General features: G+C 35.3%; 1 protein-coding gene across 6 annotated transcripts in view; it reads left to right on the top strand.

Annotated features, from left to right (window-relative positions):
• Window positions 1–20235, top strand: part of PIBF1 (progesterone immunomodulatory binding factor 1) — a 191886-nt gene extending 171651 nt beyond the window's left edge. For all 6 annotated transcript variants that reach the window (XR_012002003.1, XR_012002002.1, XR_012002001.1 and 3 more), the window contains 2 exons: window positions 10692–10865; window positions 19950–20235. Coding sequence is in view for 3 of the 6 variants with exons in the window: in XM_026017692.2 (XP_025873477.1) it covers window positions 10692–10865; window positions 19950–20000 (225 nt within the window). In the remaining 3 variants the exon portion in view is untranslated. The remainder of the gene's footprint in view (window positions 1–10691; window positions 10866–19949) is intronic.
• The last annotated feature ends 2002 nt before the right edge of the window (window positions 20236–22237 follow it).

Genomic DNA, 22237 nt, shown 5'->3' on the forward strand with positions numbered 1-22237 from the left:
ATTATGCATATGACTTAGCCAGAAAAGTGCTTCATTTTTCCTAGTAAATTAGCCGTTAGCACAGTATTTAGCACATAATAATAAGTACTTAGTTGAATGTTTGTTTATGGTCCTTTACAGTCTTCAATTATAATTGTACTTGAAACTGTCAAATAGAACAAATAGAAAGCTTTAGAAACTAGCCTTCAATATATCCTCATCCTCTTCCCACCCATAGTAAGGTACACTCTGACAACTGCTATCATTTTAACTGAAGAAGCTCTCCTACACCCAAGAACAATTTCAGAGATTTATCTAAAAGTAGCCACTAGGATGTCGTATCTGTAAAGTTTGTCTAGAATAAAGCTACTCCTAAAACCCTGGATGTGGTATCTGTACCCACAAGCAAACTTTGGGGATATCAAGCCTCTCAAAAATGATACATATTTGTGGAAGATATCTAAGACCTGAGATTCTTCTACCTTTTCACTTACTGCTTCTACCAATACTATCTTTCAGGGCTTACTGGCATTTCAGTTAGTATTTAACCAGAATTAACTAGCCACTCCTTACTAAGGTACCTAGAATATGCAAAGCCCCATACTTGCCTGAATGGTGGACTCCCATTAGCCCAGATAATTTGCCTCTTACTGCAGTATGTATCACTTAACAAAAAGAAAACGAACCTGCAGTTAACCAGGTTTCCTAAAAGTGAAGTCACAGTATAATTATCATTCTTTTATGGTATGTTTATGTTCCGGGATTCTAACTTGTATGTTCTTTGTGATTTCTCGGAAAGTTTCAGGGACATTTCAGCACCACAAGTGCCCCTTAGGCAATCCACTTCATAAAGGGTTCAAACAAATTACATATTTCTATATGTGTGTCATTCCTTTTGGTTCATACTTCACTGTTTTGACATTTTCTTAAGGATACCTTTTTACATGTTTTTCTTATATACCTGTGTAGTTAAATTTTACATCAACATGACTAAAAAAATACTGAGTGCTTAAGTTAATTTTTGTTAGATATAATTATTTCTCAGATTCATACATTTCTCCATGATGCTCTTCCACTTAAAATTTTTGATTTAGTAGGTTTTAGTGAATATTTCTTTTTAAGATTTTTATTTGTTTATTTGAAAGAGAGAGAGAGAGAGAGACCACTCACATGGGTTTAAAAGTTAAAATATGCCAGAACTAAACCTATTATATATCAGTAATAATATCTTGAGTTTTTATAGCTTCTTTCTTCCAAAATGTTTAAAACATTTAAGTCTCACAGGAACCCTATGATGGTAATTTCACAGAAAGAGCAGCTGAATCTCAGTTATCCATCTTAAGGAATGTTAACTCTCCTTAATTTTGAGTTGCATAAAAGACACATGAATTTCTCTTAGGTTGTACTCTGTGGACCTCTATGTTTATGTGGACTTGTACAGAACTTAGTAAAACGAGGTTAAATTATTTTCATAAGTATTTTGACTGCTTTGATCTTTTTCATCATCTTTAAAATTACAAATATCCTTGTATCTTGCAAGTAAAACTTTTATGTGAAGCAATATAATGTCTCATCATAAAAATATTTTACCTGTGTATATATGCTCTCTTAACTTTTTTCTCATCACACGTTCATATCTCTTAAATATCATATAGGCCTGCTATTCTCTGGTTTTTTGAATATGTATTTTAGAATGAAATATGTATTTTTCCCACTATATTTTAGAAGTTTGGCATATTTTCTTTTAAATAGTGCATTTCTCTAACCTTTTTTTTTTTTATCAGTAAGGAAAAAGTAAAGACCTCTTGCTGTCATTTCTATCCATGTGTTTTTATAATTCTCTTAGAATTGTAACAGTTTATAACAAACCAAACAATTAAAGAACATGAGACACACAAAACTGCAAAGCTATAAATAAAAAAAAGTCTCTGGAAATGTATGGTGGCCAGGAGGGATGAGATAGTTATGATCATAATCCTGTCAGGTTCCATATTGGCAGTATTTTGATAGAAACCTAAGTCACTGATCACGTCTCAGGGAACTAACACTGAGAGAAGGCTGGGAATAAAACATGGAGAAAGTACAGGTACTGGAGTCAGCTACACTCTGGAAACCAGTCCTCAGAGTAGAACACAGTGTTCAGAGCCTGAAGTCAATTATGGAAATCAGCTAGAGTATCCATCAAAACCTATCAGATTATACTGAGATAGTAAAGGCCAGAAATTGGACAGCAACTAGAAGAATACTGTTACAGAGGAAGAGCATGACACTGAGAGCTTGAGTACCAGAAGGCAGAGAAGTCAGAAGTCCAAAGGAGACCATCCAGCAATCAGAGGAGATAAAGGGTGTGTACAAGGCAATCAGAACAGAATCAGAGTGCCCACACTTCTGTTATGTCAATGATGTCAGTGATTTCAACTCGGGGCCTACTTATTGTGTTAATTCTAGCTTCCTCTACCTGGATCGCTGTTGAGCATGACCTTATGATTATATCCAAATTCAGGAAAGAATGTACTAGGTGATTAGTTATGTCCCTTAGGCTATGACAGCACAGTTGTGTCTCATTCATGTATATACTTGAGCTCTTGCTAAGCTTTCTTTTTTTTTTTTTTCTTTTCCTTGCTAAGCTTTCAATCACAGATAAGGTATGGTTCCAAAAATGTGAATGTCATCTTAAATACATTAGAATATGAAGTAAATAGGCTTTATTCTGCTGTGGCCAAGACTTCTTTCTTTGTTCTCTTCTAGACCCCAAACTTTTCAATACTAGAAGGTAATCTGAGGAAAACAATCAGGGTGGTGAAAGAATTCAAGAATTATTTTTACATAGAAGAGGAATGAATGAACTGGGGGTGTTTACAGAAGAAATGATTTAGAGGGGGATCCCTGGGTGGCTCAGTGGTTTAGCACCTGCCTTTGGCCCAGGGCACTATCCTGGAGTCCCGGGATCGAGTCCCGCATTGGGCTCCTGGCATGGAGCCTGCTTCTCCCTCTGCCTGTGTCTCTGCCTCTCTCTCTCTCTATGTCTATCATGAATAAATAAATAAATAAATCTTTAAAAAAAAAAAAAGAAATGATTTAGAGAGTTTTAAGAAATTCAAAGTAAGCATGTGAAAGAGATAGTAATAGACTTGTTATACATGTCTCCAAAGGCTAGAATTAAAACCTAAGAGTACACATTAAAAGGAGACACGTTTTGTTTTGTTTGGCTTTGTTTTTTGTTGTTGTTGTTATTGCTGTTGTTTTGTTTTTTGATTAGAGGGCGGGTTAAGTAACTTGAAGATCCCTTCCAAATCTGAAATTGTGTGATTGTGTGCATATGTGTATGTGTATGAAAGCCTTTGATAGAAGATACATGCACTATTATATAAATAATGACAGCTTTGAACCCAAGACGACCTGCATTTGAAAACTGGTTTCACTTACTAGTAACTAATGAACTTGGCTAAATTTCTTAAAACATCATAAGCTTATTTCCTCATCTTCAAAATTGAAGTAATATTTACCTCTTGGTATTTGGAAAAGGATTAATTTTTTTTAAACATTTATTTGAGTGAGAGAGAGACTACAAGGGAGAGGCAGAAGGAGAGGGAGAGGGAGTCTTAAGCAGACTCCACACTGAGCACAGAGCCTGACATGGGGCTTAATCTCATGACCCTGAAACCAAGAGTCGGGCACCCAACCAACTACACCGCCCAGGCACCTCTAGAAGAGGATTAAATTATTATGTAAAATACTTAACACAAGGTCTAGCACACAGTAGATGGACAGTGAATGTTAGTTCTTGACCACTCTCTTCCTCTCTCCACACCTAAAAACTTTATATTCTCCCTATGATCCAAAGGGACAACCCCAGGGAAAGGTTCCCTACCAATAGGAACAAGTATTTAGACAGTAGGGACAGAGAACAGGGATTTGCAGTTGTAGATACTGATACTATTCTTGAACAGTTCTGCCATACAAAATCTGCTTTGTCCCTTGTTTAGAGTGTAGTGGCATTGACATTCAAGGTATATTTTAACTTCCTCAAAACCATGTATTAAAAATCTCTACTAATGTATTTGTAAGTGAAATAATCTGAGGTCTGAAATCTGCTTTAGAATATTTTTTAAAAACTGGTAAGGAAATAGATAAAACACTGTTGACAGAACAATCTGACAGTTCCTCAAACAACTAAACATAGAGTTAACCATATGACCCAGCAGTCCACCTCTAGGTTTGTACCCAAGAGAAATGAAACATGTCCACACAGAAACTTACACATGCATGTTTATAGCAGCATTATTCACAATAGCCAAAAAGTGGAAACAACCCAAATGTCCATCAGCTGATGAATGGATAAACAAAATATGGTATAGCTGTACAGTAGAGTATTATTTGGCCATAAAAAGAAATGAAGTACTGATATATGTTACAACATGGACGAATCTTGAAAACATTATGCTAATTGAAAGAAGCTAGTAACAAAATTATATGACCACATATATTATGATTCCATTCATATGAGACATCTAGAACAGGGAAATCTATACAGAGGAAAGTACATTAGCTGTTGCTTAGGGGTGGGAAGGTGAGAGTAAGGAGATTGAGGAGTGACTCCTAAGGAATCCAGATTTCTTTTGAGGTAATAAAAAAGTTTTAAAATTGGCTGTGGTAATGTGCACATATCCATGGATATACTAAAAACCATTGAATTACACAGTTTGAATGACTGTATGGTTGTGAATTATATCTCATTAAAGCTAGTTTAAAAAACAATATTGGCAAAATGTTTGTCATTGTTACGATTAGGTAGTAGAACTGAAGAGTTTCATATATTCTTTGTAAATTGGAAAATTTCCATAATAAAATGTTTTTTAAATACCCTTTCAGATGAAGTTTAAATATCCAAAATATGTGTGTACTTGATTTAAAACAAGCTTGGTTTTTACCTTGTGTTTACCTCAAGTGGGAAAGATGCACAGAATTATCTGACTTGTTAGCTGTGATACATTATTATTCCTATGTAAAAACACTTACATTTGACCTTCAGTGGAGCACATACTTTGCATTATACTTGTCAGAGCTATTTTCATCAAGAAATGCCATCTATGTGTCCCCTTGCCAACATCTTTGCAGAGTTTACAACTTTCAGCAATTTATTGGCATCAACTATGCAATACTGTTAAGCAGCTGCTCTGCAGTTGAGCTGTTTTAATATACCACCACTCTATGCAAATAGTTTGTATTCAATGGCTAAGATATGTGATTTTGGATTCAAGAGAGCAGTTTATCTGTTTTATAGATATTATTTATGCAGTAACAGTCGTCATCCTTCTCTTCCTCCTCCTCCTGCTCATCATCATCTAGAAGTTTCATAAGAATATCCTTGCCCTTAATTCTTCCATTTTGAGTAGTAATTATTTTACTACAGTGTGGTTTTTATTTTTTTATTTCAGTTTTATCCTAAGTCTCAATTGTATAACCAGATGCAATTCTAGAGCTGTTCATTTTAATGAATGGTTTATTAATTCTTGAAGTTACTATAATTTTTTATGTATTTGATATCCTGGATTATAACATATATAATATTAGCTTTTTGAAAATCAGTGTAAAAGTGTTAGAATTTATGACTATTATTATAAATCAGACTATGTGTATAGAATACTATTTAAAGATCTCAAACTAGTGGTTAAAGGGAAAGAGGATTAGGGTGTGTCCCTTTTACAGTATCTGAATTTTTACAGTGAACAAGTAATGCTTGTATAATTTGTAAAAATGGGAATTTTAAAAAATATTTTGAGACATTAATGGAGCATTTGCCAAGAATTGGCTAAAACAGCCAAAGTGAAAGACTCCAGATTAGAGCACTCTGTGTTTTGTCATTTTGGAGAAGAGAGCCTGCTTTCTGCATGAGGACCCCTAGAGTGAAGCCACTAAACAGATTTTCTCATCCACATATTCAGAGAGAGTTTTCAGTTGCTTCCTTTCCATAAATGAAACAAAAAAACAAAATAATCTGGTTCTTTGTTCATAAATTGGAACACACACCAAAGACTGTCAAAAATTGGAAGAAAATTAGGACAAAAGAGAAAAAAATCACAGTAAACAGAGAAACTGACCCTGTTCTGCAAAGAAAACAAAAACAAAATTCCATAGCAGAAAAACACTTACAACATATTATAATTCTTTTTTTTTCCAGAAAGATTTGAGAAAGTAGTATTTCCATAAAATAAGAAACAACGAGGGGATCCCTGGGTGGCTCGGCGGTTTAGCACCTGCCTTTGGCCCAGGGCACAATTCTGGAGTCCCGGGATCGAGTCCCACATCGGACCCCCGGCATGCATGGAGCCTGTCTCTCCCTCCTCCTGAATAAATAAATAAATAAATCTTGAAAGAAAGAAAGAAAGAAAGAAAGAAAGAAAGAAAGAAAGAAAGAAAGAAAGAACAAAAAAACATTAGTGCTATTTTATTTTCAAAAATTGCAGGAGAAGGATGTGAGGAAAAGTCAATGAACTCTCCTAAAACTGAGAAAAAGGTAAAAAGATAGAAACTAACAGAGAAAAACTAAACAATATAGAAGATCATAGAAAGAAAGAAAACAATTACTAAGAAATAAAAATCAGCTTGGCATCATAGTTCTCAGAAATTTGGCTTTAGAAAACAAAGTAATACCATCAAAGTCCTGAAGGAAAGCACAATACTTTCTTCCACAATGCCCTCAGAATAATGAAACTTGCCAAGATAAATAATAAAGAAAGTAACCAAAAGAAATTTCAGAATAACAGCTGTGCATCAGTCTTAAAAGCAATCAGTACAAAATTGAACCCAGCTAATAAATAGCATGATTAAGAAGCTAGATAATCTTAAGTGATATGGAAAAAGGCATATATTGTTTCCATCAATGAGGGAAAAAAAACTAAAAAGCGAGCACTTTAAGAAGGAGGCAAATCTCTGTTAGAAAATCAGAGAACAAAATAGGAACCCAAATATGATTTGGAACAATAGATGCAATGTAAGAAAAAGAATTCAATTGAACATGATACTTGAAACATTCTTTGAATATCAGAGGTTCCTTTCTTGTGCATCTAATCACACTCTGCTCTGCAGTGAACAGTATTTGTAAGTCATCAAATACTAGTACAAATAATCCTACTGACCAATCAGAAAAGGACAGTGATAGAACAGAGAAAAGCAGAACCCAAACTAAGGAAATGAAATGCAAAAATGAAGTCCAAACAGTAAGAGTGGAATCTTAAATAGGAGATGGAACCAGCAATCAGGAGCCAGACAAGAACATGGTAAGAACCAAACCAGATCAGGACCAAAACAGAAGATCGCAGGGTGACTTCATCCTACCTAAAGATTCTCTTTTGTAGTGACAAGTTTTCTAGCTCATCTATGCTATGTTGGTTTATTTATTTTTTGTTTTGTCAGTCTGAGAATTGAGATCTTGTAATTATAACCATTTATTTGTAATGGTAATACCAATTAGGGCATGACAATTTATGCCAAAAGTGTAGGTGAAAAATCTATTAAAATATTGTTATGGGTAGAAAGACCCAATATCCTAAAAATCAGTTCTAAGTTTTTCTCTTACTTTAATAGAAGTCCACCCCTGTCTCCAAGAGCCAAAAACATACCCGAATCAGTAAACATTTTACACTGTGACATAGGGTGCATGAATTGACAGACTATTGAAATAGAGTTTAAAAGTCCAGGAATAAATCATATACTTAATGGAAGTTTAGTGCATGATAAAGATAAGCATCTGAAATGGGTGAGTACATAATGTTATCACAGAATACCTATGGGGGAAAGATGTTGAATCCACACCCTTCACCAGAAGCCAGGATAAACTTCAAACAGATCAGAGGTCTAACTGAAAAGGAAAAGAAAAAGAAAGCATAAAAGTAACTGGAGGAAAATGGAAGAAGACACGGAGAAGGCTGTAAAATAAATATTGACATATTCAGCTACATCAGAATCATAAAGTTCTGCATAGCAAAAAAATATATATATATATAAACATAGATAAAAGATAAACAGGGGGCAAAAAACTGCCACTCATACTACAAAGGGCTAAAATCTCTAACATATAAAGAGCTCTTTGAAATGTGTAAGAAAACGACCAATCACCCAGGAGGAAAATGGGCCAAGGATATCAAATACCCTTAAATATATGAAAAGCTGCTCAACCTCACAATAAAAGAAATGCAAAATAAACATACTCACTTATCGGACTGGCAAATAGCCAAAAAGGTAACAGAAGCACACATTTTATCAATTAGGAAACTGAATCTCATTGAACCAGAGTAGATTGCCTAAGTTTACAGAGTTAGTAACAGGAGTAGAGGTGTCTTCGACTTCTAACCTAATGCTAAAATAATTCCAATACATGTGTTTGTTTGGCTGTGTGTTCAGTGCATGATGTGATTGCAGATACTATTTGTTGTTAAAGTAAAATATTCCTTCCCAAAATTTACCATTGATATGAAAGGGATGGATCATTTCTATGACCAAACATAATAAAACTGAACAAAATTTTTCTACATGTTCTTTTAGTATCCATTGTAGCTGTCTTTTTTTAATAGGAATTTTTTAGAACTGTGTTGCTTGTAAAATGTTCTTTACCTAGATTTCAGAAACCGTGCTAACATTATTGTTTAATACAGTTAGAAGAATGAAAGTAGACTGTGACAACAGCCTAAATTAAAGTGATCCTAGTTTGGAAGAAGCAAAGATCAAGAATTTCTTGAATAGAGAATAAATCAAGAGTAAATCAAGAATTTCTCTTCTGTCTCCTGACCAGCACCAGGAATGAACTATTTCCTGTAACTGCTCCTATACCAGCAGTAGAAGGAAGCCAAAGAGAAACAAAATGATGGCCTCCTCCCGGACACTTAGGAGCCAAAGCCCTCTGCCTTACTATACCTACAACTTCTTCCTGTTTGTTGTGTAGATGATTTAGGCACTTAACTTTTTCTCTTCTACCTTTTCAATTATTCCATTTCCTTTTGAAGTCTTTTAAGAAAATGGTAGAGGAAAGAGCCCCAAACTTTTTTTCTTGCCTAGTAATCACCAGTTAATCTCCTCAGCCTCATTGCCCCACTGGTCCCCTTCCCCAGCAAATATGATCCCCTTTACGTATTAACTGTAGATTAGTAGTAGGTTGTGCTAAAGGTTATTTTTTCCTATTATTGTATCTTCATGCCAAGATACAAAAGTTAAGGCAAGTAAACATGGGTTCTTTCAGATGCAAAGCTTTCTTTTGATAGACCGAGAGCCCATCATCTTATCTCCCCTTTCCCTTCTTACAATGGTCAGTAGAGCAGGAGCTAAAATCTACTATAATACCAGACATGTTTAACATCAAATTGGTGATTATGTACTTCACTACAGAGAACACATAAGCGAAATTACATAATCTTGAAAGCAAAAAGATCCCTCAAAAGGCCCAAATGATGTTATATCAGATTGGCGCCATGTGAAGGTGTACACATTGTCACGGACTTCAGAAAGGAGAAAAAGGGCTGTGGCACCATTTCTTCCAGCTCCTCTCCAAGATTTTTAAGGCTTAGTGGCTTGAACTCAACAGCTCTGTTTTAAAATACCCACTCAAGCTAGATGGTTCTAAATAGAACTCATGACAGCCAGGGGAAAAAAAAGGCCTGTAGAAACTTGCTCTGACACAGAGCTGATGTCTATAAACAGATTAGTAGAAGGGAGCAGAACATCTCTCCATCACCGTAACTTTTGTGTCTTGGCATGAAAATGAAATAAAATCATAGGGAAAAAATGACTTCCAACATAGCCCACCACTATTCTACAGATAATTAAGGTAATGGAGAGTTTAGTCTGTCCTGTCTCCATATGCTTGTGTTTGATTCAGTGAATTTAGTAATTAATCATAAATGCCCACTAATTAGTGTTAAATGCTAAAGTTTGCACTGTTGGGAGAAATAAAAGACAAAATAGAGTTAGAAGAGGAAATGACTGAAAGTTGTGATCTGAGCCCTTTAACAAGTTCAGCATGATTAATTCTTAGTTGAAACAGTAACTGCTAAAGCAAACTCTAGTTTTCATTTGTAAAAGAATAGTGGTTAAAGAAATCCTGAAATTGTATTAAGCTTAAGACTCAAACTGGTGATTAGTAGGCAAGGAAAAAAGTTTGGGGCTCCTTCCCCTACCATCTTCTTAAAAGACTTCAAAAGGAAATGGAATAATTGAAAAGGTAGAAGAGAAAAAGTTAAGTGCCTAAATCATCTACACAACAAACAGGTGCAGAGAAACTACCGCGGGTGGAACGGTGGGTGGAACGTAGCTCTGCCAGTGGTTTCCAGATTGGTCTGTTAGAATCTCAAGGAGATCTTTAGAAAATCCCAAAGCCAAGGCTATCTCCCAGCCCAATTACTCAGTCTCTGGGGGTGGGACACAGACATCAGTAGTTTTTGAAGTACCACAGGTGATGCCAATATTTAGAAAAATCAAGGATCCATTAGAGTATGGAATGATATATTTATCAGTTACCATACCAAAAATACTGATGATATGAAACTATTATGTGCATTACTTTACATTGACATGTTTCATAGCTTTCCTCATTCATATAGTGTGATTGCTTCAAATGTTTCTTCTACTTCAAGAATAAAAATAAATGCTTTAACATGAATCATTTTTAGTCTGCTTCCTAAAATCATACTTGCCGTTATCTTCTGTTTTTGTATCAACAGGAATTGGCAGCAATGAAACAGATTGTCACCAATATGCGTAGTAAGCGTTCGGAGGACCAGTTACTTCTTACTAAAACAGATGCAAAAAATATGACAGAAAATCATAAATCAAAAACTTTAAATGTGCCAAGAGAACATGAAGACAATATATTTATACCCAAACCAACACTCTTTGTAAGTAAAATCAAAATTAACTTAGAATTTTAATATCTCTGATTTTCATAAATATATTTTACTTAAATTTCTAACCTCTTCTTCATATGGGTTTTGAACTAATTTTCATTTTCATTAAAGGGCTTTGAGAGATCTATATTAATCTCCAAATATATGTCTTACCGCGGATAATTGGGTTTTATATTTTTAGTTGAACATATTGGACTTGCCCAGAAATTAGCCTTAATCTACCATTTACCTCCTCTAATCTTCAGGACTTGTTGTAGGGGAATCAGGGAGACATTTTGTATACTTTTTTAATTTAACCAAGAATAAAAAGATGCAAAATATCTCCTTCGCCCTCTTATTTTTAATTAGTATATTTTGCTCTAAGTAGTTCTTCATAAAATACAAAACCAATCATATTAACATAAACTGAAATGCATTAAGTAGAAACCTACATGTACAGAAATCAAAGAACAAAAATTAGAAAAATTTGGATTAAAAGTAGAGAAAATACCAAAAATGATGTTTTAGCAAATAAGAATAAAAATTAAAAGGCAACAATCAAAATAGTAATATTATCAAATATTACACTTTAACATGGTTTCCCATGCTTGCTTTAATTTCTCAGAAGAAATGTAATTTTTACCATCTGAACAGCAACTCAAAACCAGACCGATTTTCTCTATGATATTCTGATTTAGTGAGTCCCCAGAATCTTAGTTTTTTAAAACTTCCAAGATGATTATAATAATTGGTCAAGTATGGGAGCTTCTGATCTAAGCTACTTCATTATACATTCAGATAATGCTGCTCAAGATCAATGAGACATGAGAGATTGCTTGGTGATTACATGGTTCAACATACTTTTTTTAAAAATGACAGAGTTACAATTTAGATGAAACAAGGGATAATTACTGTAAGGATCCATGTGGCAGTAATGGAGACTGAGCTGACAGAAGAGAGAAAACAGGAAGCCTAGATTGACCAGCCAGGAAACAAGGCAGCTATACGGATTTCCGGATTTCCGCAGCTGTGTCCTGGGATCTTTCCCTCTGGTGGTACACCAGCTTCTCTTTGTTTCTCTCCTAGTTTCTGCTTACTCATAGTTTCCATTTCCTCATCGACTTGCTCTTGGCCCCTTGTCTTGAGACATGTTTCCTTCCCACATCTACTCTCTTATAGTCTAGTTCTTTGTATTTTCCAAAAACAGGAATCTCATTGGTACAGCTTATTTTTGTTGGGCGATACCCCTTTGTGGCAAGACCTGTTAAGGTTATTAGCCAGGCTACTGAATGGCCACTCAAACTAGTGAGCAGGAATCACATGGTACCAAATAAAGCTGCCTAGAGCTATTTGCTATTTATTTCAAAGGACTATGGCTGAGACACGGGGCTAAGATTATGGCAGACAATATGATATGTCTATTATGTTAAAATCTGTAAGAAGAGAGCAGAGTGAAACCTAGATGTTGATGGGAAAAGTAAGGTCAGATAAAAACCACAAGATAACAGCCAAATACTTAAACCTGTCACGTCCTCTGATCTGCTTTTCTGACCCTTCTCCGTTCCAAGCAGTGAGCTGTTCCTTGTGACTCTGAACTCCTATATTTCTAACTTTGGCTGGTAACCTGATTATGATATTCTGACTGCAGCCAGTATATAATTAACAGTAAAAGTTCTTCAGTACCTCAAAACAAGGTTCTGCAGTGAGAATAAAATTAAGAAGATTCAAAATACAAAGTATCAAGTGGGTGGCTTATATTTCGTTCTTTTTCCATATCTGTGTTTTCTGGGGGGGGAGGGTGTTCTATACTAACCTTATTTTATAATAAGGGAAAATTTTTCAAAAGAGGTATGAGCTCAGCTATACCCTAATGAAAACTGAGAGCTACTACTGAAAACCAGTCAAATAAAGACTATGTGCTAACACAAAATTGTTAGTGTGAATTGACTGAGTAACCAGGAGCAAATCATTGAACACTCTGAGCTGGTTCTAATCTGTAAAACTAGAGGGAGATCATATGAAATGAGGTCTAGACATCTTTTATTTTTTATTTTTTTTTTTTATTATTATTTATTTATGATAGTCATACAGAGAGAGAGAGAGAGAGAGGCAGAGACATAGGCAGAGGGAGAAGCAGGCTCCATACACCGGGAGCCCGACGTGGGATTCGATCCCGGGTCTCCAGGATCGCGCCCTGGGCCAAAGGCAGGCGCCAAACCGCTGCGCCACCCAGGGATCCCTAGACATCTTTTATACTAACATACTATTATTCTTTTCAGGCATTATACTTTTTATAGTTACTGTTCTGATAGTTTCAATTTTTCATAGCAATATTTCTCTTATATCTTTTCAAGATATATTTTCTTATATCTTGTTAATAAGGAATTTATGATGCAAATATTTGAAAATTAGATCTAATTATTTCATAGTCTTACAGTTTTATAACTAAAGTGGAAACATTTCTAATTTGCTTCCAGATCCTTTGGCTGATATTATTTGCTATTGATAGTTTTCCCTGATATCGAATTTAATGCTGGATAGATAGATGGGTATATATTCATATATGCATTGAAAATATGAGGAAGGGCAACGTGGGTGGCTCAGCGGTTTAGCACCACCTTCGGCCCAGGGCATGATCCTGGAGACTGGGATCGAATCCCACATTGGGCTCCCTGCATGGAGCCTGCTTCTCCCTCTGCCTGTGTCTCTACCTCGCTGTCGAATAAATAAATAAAATATTTAAAAAAAAAAAGAAGAAAATACAAAACTACTTCCAACTGGGCAATAGGGTGGAGGTAGAGCTGTGATGTAGAAGAAAATGAAGCATAAGAGCTTGAGACATTTTCCTTTGTATGCTTTTATATTCATATGAACCTTTTATAAGGCTCGTGTGAGATTTATATATGAAGAGAACCCCAAGAGGTGCATTTTATAGACACCTTTCTTAAGTTCTGGCCATGGAAATCACAGATATGGCAGTTGTTTTTCAGGCATTTGATGCACTAACAAAGACTAGATTGAACCCCAGAATGTAAGTGCTTAAAGGATAGGAGTGTGTTTCCATTGCCTTGCACAGCTGATAAAGCTGATACTCAATAAATATTTGCTAATTGAGAACTTAAAAAAAAAAAAATGGTTCTGTGCCTTCCTGATTTATTTATCTTCTTAACTATTAAAACTCTACTGGGTGGAGAACTTGAGTGTTGAACTAAAAGGACCTGGAGAGCTAAAGCAGCAACTCCCAAGGCTATGGTTAGTGCCCCTTCTGCAACAGGCAGCACCATTTCAGTCCCTTTCATTCATAAAACCCAGCTCATTCCGCTAATCATCATCTTCTCTCTCAAGCTAGCTTTTACCTGTGCTTACCCTTTTCTCTAGCCTTGCCTCTCTCCTCTCTAGGAAGAACTAGAGCTGTTCTAATCTCTTTGGAGCAACTTTCCTTTTTCCTTCCAGAGCAGCATAGGACTAATTTTTGCTAGTATTCTGCTACCATCCTTTTCCAAACCAGTACTTTTGACTCAGGATTCATATCATTGTCACTATTTTCTCAGTAAAAATGCAGATGTTAGCAATCCTGCTTAGTCTTTTTGAAACAATGAAAAGCCTCAGGATCCAGGGAGGGCAGGGAACATGATAAAAATAGTAACACTAGTAAATTGTGTATGAAGTTTCCAAATTACAGTGAGTTTATGGTAGGGTTCAGATCGTAACTTAGATTGGTTATCTCAATGACTGGCATCTGTTGGATGGGTAAATTAAGTTTATGTAATTGATACATAAATGGCTGTGTGTGACCACATGACTCCCTGTAGAAGTGATTTAAAAGGCTACATGTGGTCATCTGGAAGACAGTGTTCAAATAAGTACAATTTAGTTCAACAACTTTGTCCTGACTATATGCAGAAACCCTTGCTAAACATTATAGAATATTTGATCATTTTGATATAGATAAAATTGAGTGCACTACTTTAAAGGAAAATAAAGAAAATGCTAAGTGCTATGAAAATTTAAAGAAAGAATAGATACTGTTATGTTGATGCACTCCTGCAGAAAGAATTTGAGGTTGGCCTTGAAGAAGGTCTAAGATTTTGACAGGTGACAAGGAGGTCTAGTTAAAGTGTGAGAAATACCCAAGGCAAAAAAAAAGTACAGTATTTATAAATTATTTTCTAATTTCTGCTTCTTTCCATTATTCAATAATAGAATGTCTAATATGCATTTTTTTTTATATCTAGACTTTATTCCTCTCTTTCTACATTCTTATCCCTGGCTTCAGTCACTTCATGATCCATTAACACTTTCCTTAGGACAAAAGGGAAGATAAAAGTAGAGAGGATATACCTAGAAGACTCAGAAAATAGAATCGTGGCTGCTAGGAACTGGGGGTGTAGGGAGTCACTGTAATGGAGACAGTTTCAGTTACACAGGGGGAAAGAGCGCTGTGGATGGATGGTGGTGATGGTCACACAACAGTGTTGATATACTTAATGCCACTGACCTGTACACTTAATAATGATGGCAAATTTTATATTGTTTATATTTTACCACAATTTAAAAATTACTTTTTCTGAGTAGATAAATTATAAAAACAGCTTTTCTCATTATTCACCACAAATGAATTGAGCAGTTATTTATAAGATAGTAATGTAATGTAATGAGTGCAACTGAACATAGAAAGACAAATGACACAGGATGCCACACTGGTGTAGCATCACTACAGAGTCATATGCTAACTCTGTGCCTCCCAACCTTTTTCAAGACAACTACATACTTGAGCAACACACTAGGTTAAATGAACTTTGCTGGTAGATTGAAGGGGCTCCAGCCATCTCTGGAAACTGAGGGGATCAACAACTCATTATACCTATAACACTTTCTTGTGAATTTGTATGGAAGTTCTGGACTCGCTTTTTTTTTTTTTTTTTTTTTTTTTGGTGGTGAATCTGGATTTATCTCACTAAAGTATGCTCGGACCTCAAGATATCTAGCTACATACATTTACATTTCAAAAAAATAACTTTTCAATTTCTAGCATCATGAGTTTTTTTTTTTTTTCTTTAAGATTTTATTTATTTATTCATGAGAAACACAAAGAGAGAGAGACAGAGACACAGGCAGAGGGAGAAGCAGGCTTCATGCAGGGAGCCCAACGTGGGACTCGATCCCGGAGCTGCAGGATCATACCCCAGGCTGAAGGCGGCGCTAAACCGCTGAGCCACCAGGGCTGCCCAGCATCTTGAGTTCTAACTGCAACTTCTTCCTGATATACATTATTAGAAATAAATAATTTCTTTGTGAGCACGCAAGTAGGAAAGTGAAGGTCAAATAAGAGGGGACAATCTCTCATTGAGTCGATAGGAAAGCCAAGTAAGCTATCCTAGACTCACTTAAGTTGGGCCCTGCCTGTGAAGCTGTGAAGACTCTGTAAGTATTTATTCTGTGATTCCCAGCTTATATCTTTTTTGGAAAACAAAGTCATTATATCTAGTAGAGATCATCTTTCTTTTCTTTAGAAAAGTGACACTTTTCTGTTGGTTGAATACTAATAGATTCTTAATTTCTAGCTCTTTTTCTAGATTCCAGGAATGATCCATCAGGCTTATTATATCTGCATTATCATCATTCTTTCTCATTTTAACATACTTTCTCAATATGTTAGAACCCCCAAATAATATATGAATGTTTTAGTTGACTGCTTCTCCATGACACAAAAGTGCCTATCTTATCATTTATTTATCTCCAGAATCACATGTAACCTGGTAGATTAGTCCTGGTAGGATTCCAGTTAATCCTGTCATTTGTTTTCTACCACAGCTCTCTGAGTTCCTCCCTAAATCTGGAGTGCAGCTCTCTTAGGGTTTGTTAACACTCATCTAATAATTCAAAGTTTTCACTAACTTGTACTATTTCTTTATAAAACCACAAACAGGGGATCCCTGGGTGGCACAGCGGTTTGGCACCTGCCTTTGGTCCAGGGCGCGATCCTGGAGACCCAGGATCGAGTCCCACGTCGGGCTCTCGGTGCATGGAGCCTGCTTCTCCCTCTGCCTATGTCTCTGCCTCTCTCTCTCTCTCTCTCTGTGTGACAATCATAAATAAATAAAATATATATATATATATATATATATAACCACAAACACAATCTAAGTCATCACATAAAAAATAAAGCTGAAAGATCAAATATCTCAAAAGTCAGTTTATGAAGTGGAAAAGCAGCTAATCCCTGGAAAGAGGTACACTTGATTGTGGCAAATCTACTTCATTAACACATCTGATAAAAAAATGTATTGGTGGGGAGGGGAGGGAGGAGAGGTGGTCTGCTTTGGACAAAACACAGTAAAAGGAGTCAGGAAGAATTGCCACTGAAATTCTTGTACTGTCCTTTTTTGAGTCTTAAGATTGCTTTTTAATATCAAAAGTTTTATTCATCATCTTCCCATGTACACAGAGCAGTAATATTTTTTGTATCAGTTGATTGAAAAAACAGAGAGTACAAGTTCTCTACCCTTTGCTATAAGCTCGAGGATCTATAGCTTGGTCTGTAGAAGGTGCTTTCAGATTTTTTTGCCCAGGAGCTACAGTTAAAAAAACCAGCTCACATTGTGACCTAGTGATGATCATACTTTCTCAAAACAGAGTTTACCCCAGCTATAGCAGATACTCTGGCATTTTCTATTCTAGTCTGTTGACTTTTTTCTTCTCAAGTCCAGTCTTCACCCATTAAATTGATTTTCTTACCTATGGGTGGGGACCTACAGTTTCTTTTTTTTTTCTCCAGTTTTATCGAGATATAATTGAAGAGGCCTACAGTTTCAAAAACACTGGCATAGATGTGCTTCTGAGACTGATTGTGTCAGCCTTAGACTTTTAGCTGGCTCACCTTTTCCAGTCACTCAAAACTTCTCCATCTCTTTATATAAGAACCATGCAATTTTTCAGTTTTACTGTGACTTATGATCTAGAACTATTTAAAAAAACGAAAGAAAAAGAAAGAAAGAAAGAAAGAAAGAAAGAAAGAAAGAAAGAAAGAAAGAGAAAAAGAAAAAGAAAAAAAGAGTACTGGTAAAACTAGCAGGCATTTATGGCCAAATGACAATTATATGTCTTATTACCAATTAATAGCATTCTGATTTGTACCCTGGTATCTTTTGGATTTAGCTAGCCTCTGCCACTTATTTTTTAAAGAATTATGTATACATCCTTGCACATGTGCTTGCACGCACACACACAGACTGGGGAAGGGAAAGAGGGAGAGAGAATGCCAAGCAGATTCCTTGCTGAGCACAGGGCCAACTCTGGACTCTGGGGTCCATTCCACGACCTTGAGATCACGACCCCATCCAAAATCATAAGTCAGACACTCAAATGACTGAGCCACCCTAGGCATCCTGCCACTTTTTTTTTTTCTAAGTCATCTCCACACCCAACATGGAGCTCGAACTCACAACCCAGGATCAAGAGTCGCATGCTCTACCATCTAAGCTAGCCAGGCGCCCCAGCCTCTGTCACTTTTCAGTTAATTTCTCTTAGCAGACAGCACCTGACCTTCCCTATGATTTCCTGATTTTGCCATGGAAGCTTCTTTGACCTTTTTTTTGCATTTTATTCTTTTTTTAAGTAGGCTCACGTCACTGAGATAAAGAGTTGCATGCTCTACTGACTGAGCCAGCCAGGAGCCTCTCTTTTACCTTCTATACTAAGGACTTTGAACTTTCTTTTAAAGAAGGAAATACTGAGGTGTTTTAATACAGATTTGCATTTTAGAAAGATAAGCTTGGAAGAACTGTGGATGAATAATTAAACAGAATAGGAGAGCCAGATCAGAATTAGGAAGGTCTTACACAAACAATGAAGGCCCCGTGGGGTCGAGATAGGAACAAAATGAGTTAAAAAGATATTTCAATAAAAGCTAAGTTTTAGACTGTCTAGAATGGATGTAGTAGGTGAAAAGAAGAAATCTAGGATGAAGAAGAATCAGATATTTCTGGTTTGACTGAGTAAAGTATGATACTATTCACTAAGACAGAGACTATGGAGGATTGGGAGAGTTCATTCTGACCTACTGAATTTCAGTCACCTCTGGAGGCCCTCCTGTGAAAGTATCTATAGCTCAAGTTAGAGCCATAGTGTAAAGATTAAAGTGGAGGAGAATCGACCAGCTTATCTAGTGGTAATTGAAGCTGGCCAAAGCATAAATAAGGTCAAGAGGAGCTGATCGTTGATATCACTTCCAACAGTTTGTACGTCAACTAGGGACTATAAATCAATATAGAAATTACAAGTTATCATACTCATCTATATGCTTACACATATGTGTATATATTTAGGAATATGGTCCTTCATAATTTGAAGCAGATCTAAGTAGGAAAGAAACTGCATATTTAATTTATTGTAATATATTGTATAAAATAGGACATTTTGGTCAGAATCAGTGCCTTAGATTGAAACAATTAGGGCAGCCCCAGTGGCCCAGTGGTTTAGCACCATCTTCCACCCAAGGCATGGTGATCCTGGAGACTGGGGATTGAGTCCCAAGTCAGGCTTCTCCCTCTGCCTGTGTCTAAGCTCCTCTCTCTCTCTCTGTCTCTCATGAATAAATAAATAAAATCTTAAAAGAAAAAAAAAAAGAAACAATTGAATAGTAAAGCTAAGAAGTACTCTGACAAATAGCAATTCAGAAGCTCAAAGTACAGTGATTTGAATCTAGTAATTCTTCAGGAAATACCCATTGTGTGAATAAATATCCATATATAGACAGATAAGAGAAATGAAAAGAGCCATGTCCTAGATTTTTTATAATTCTCTTTGAAAATAAAATCCATTCATAAATACTTATGTCTGTACAATATGTTAAATATAGGCTTTGAGCCAGAAAACACAGATGTACATTTTTTCTACACACATACCAGGAGGGAGATTATTTCTGACAAAAGACAGAACCTTTGCCCTTAAGTATTTTTCTGAATTAAGAAAAGCACTTATTTACTCTAATTTTACATACAGAGCCTCAATATTATATAGGTACTTAGTTCTCTGAATTGCGTCTCTTATTTTACTTGATTTTTATATTTTTTTCTTTTTTCTTTTTTTTAACAGACCAAAAAAGAAGCACCTGAGTGGTCTAAGAAACAAAAGATGAAGACCTAGTGTTTGGACTGATTTGCTACACCATTATTTACTCCCAGAGTTCTTTCTTTGATGAACAAAAAGTTTGTCATAATCATGTACTTGGCATTTTTTTAAATAACTAAAGTTTATTTTAACAATGTTAAATTAACAGATTTCAGCATAAGAATCAAAATGTATGAAATGCAAACAATAGTATGCTTTGTATTAGGTTTTATTTTTTTGTTACAAAATAAATATATACTCATGATTTAAATTTTAGAGCTTTCATCATTCTCAAATTATGAAAATAATAATATTTTAAAATATTTGGCTAAATATTGTTAGATTGGTGAGTGTATTTTCTACCATATAAATACCAGGTTTAAATGTCATAACAGAAATACCAAGACACTGTAGATTTTTTTAAATTAAGAGTCATTTGTGAAATCTACTAAAAGACACTATAAATGCCCAGTAATGGTGGTCAGATATCACATATTTAGGTGGATATGAATTACTGATTATTTCTTTGGCTTCTGTTTTTCCCTATATTTCATATGATCGTTAATCAATAAAATCTCGTAGAAAATCTGTTATTTCATTGGTCAAGGAAAAATTGGGGGGAAGGTCTCTCCTTACATTGATCAAAACAATGCTGATTCAGATGCAGGATGGACCAAATTTCTAGTCAGTGAGGTAAAAAAGAGTAGCGTGTCTTTTTCTCAACATAAAATTAACATTCCATTTCTCATTCAAGAGATAAAACTTAAAGAAGAGTGGGAAGAACCACTATTCTCAACCACTCAACCACTATTAAACTTAGTGGCTGGGTAATTCTTTTTTCGAGGTGGGAGTTGGGGGCAGTCCTTTGCATTGCCGCATGTTTAGCGGCTTCTCTGGCCTCCACCACTAGATGACAGTAGTATCTACCCCCAGTTGTGATCATCTGAAATGTCTCCTGTCCCCAAAATCACTCCCTACTTCCCAATGCAGAACCAGTGATACCAATGATTAACCTTGTAGATATGAAACAATCCTATCTGTTGTGTGTTCTCTGAAAATCACAATAGTACAGAACTGTTAGTTGAATGAGAAAACAGAAAAAGACTTTGATAATAATATATACTTGTAAGTCTATCCTTAGTCTGAAGACCCTAATCTCATTCCCCTTCATTTCATTTAACTAAGCATCTTCTAACATATGACTTTCTGCAACAAAGATTTGTGAATATGACCTTTCTTAGGCATGCATTTTAAATCTAGATTACTTGTATAATTCATTAAAACTAAATTAACTTGTAGACAGACATATTTTGTTTCCTTCTAAAATGATAGAAGAAAATGTCCTATTTTCAACTCTATTAATCTAAAAGCATTTAATGATTTAGTTTAGTCAATCCATTATTATATGATATTTTAATATAAAGGAATAGTGATTGATTATCCAGGTTAAAATAACGGTGCACAAGAGTAGGAAAATTTGGACCTCATTTAAGAAATAGAAACCACAGTGATGAAGAAATTGAAGAAGTCTTCCTCCATCCAAATCCTTAACTTTCTTCCCTCATTCCTTCCTTTCAATTCTAGATGTAATTACTTTAAAAAAAAAAGTTCCTACTCTCATTTGTCACCATAATATCTATTAATACATCTCAGAGTTAGATTGTTTTGTTTTTTATTGAGTTCTGTTTGACATACCATAATGTATTGGTTTCAGATGTACAACATAGTGAGTTGATCTTTTTATACGTTATGAAATGACCACCACAATAGGTGTAGTTACCCTCTGTCACCATACAAAGTTAATACAATATTACTGACTATATTCCCTAGTTGTACACATTTCATCCCCATGACTTACTTATTTTATAACCGGAAGTTTGTACCTCTTAATCTCTATTGCCTGTTTTACCCTTCCCTTAATCTTCTTCTAGATTGTGATATAACAGCTTCTTGGAAGACCTTTGGGGACTTCTAATTCAGATGGCACTTTTTCCAGAAAGTCTTATCTGTTCTACCATAATAATCTGTATTAAGTTCTCATACTTTATATCTCTTTAATTCTGTTTATCATATTTTATATAATTGTGTATACTTATCCATTTCCTTGGAAGGCAAGAAATGTTTCTTATGCTTTTTTTGGTCCTTCATATCTAGCATATCTAGCCCTATGCCTTGAACTTAAGCAGTGAATGTTTATTTGATAAATTTGGGCATAGATGAGATAAAGTGATATAAATTTTTGTTTCATCGATGTCTTGATGAAAAAATTAGAG

The sequence above is a fragment of the Vulpes vulpes genome, chromosome 6 (assembly GCF_048418805.1).
Source record: "Vulpes vulpes isolate BD-2025 chromosome 6, VulVul3, whole genome shotgun sequence".
Taxonomy (NCBI): domain Eukaryota; kingdom Metazoa; phylum Chordata; class Mammalia; order Carnivora; family Canidae; genus Vulpes; species Vulpes vulpes.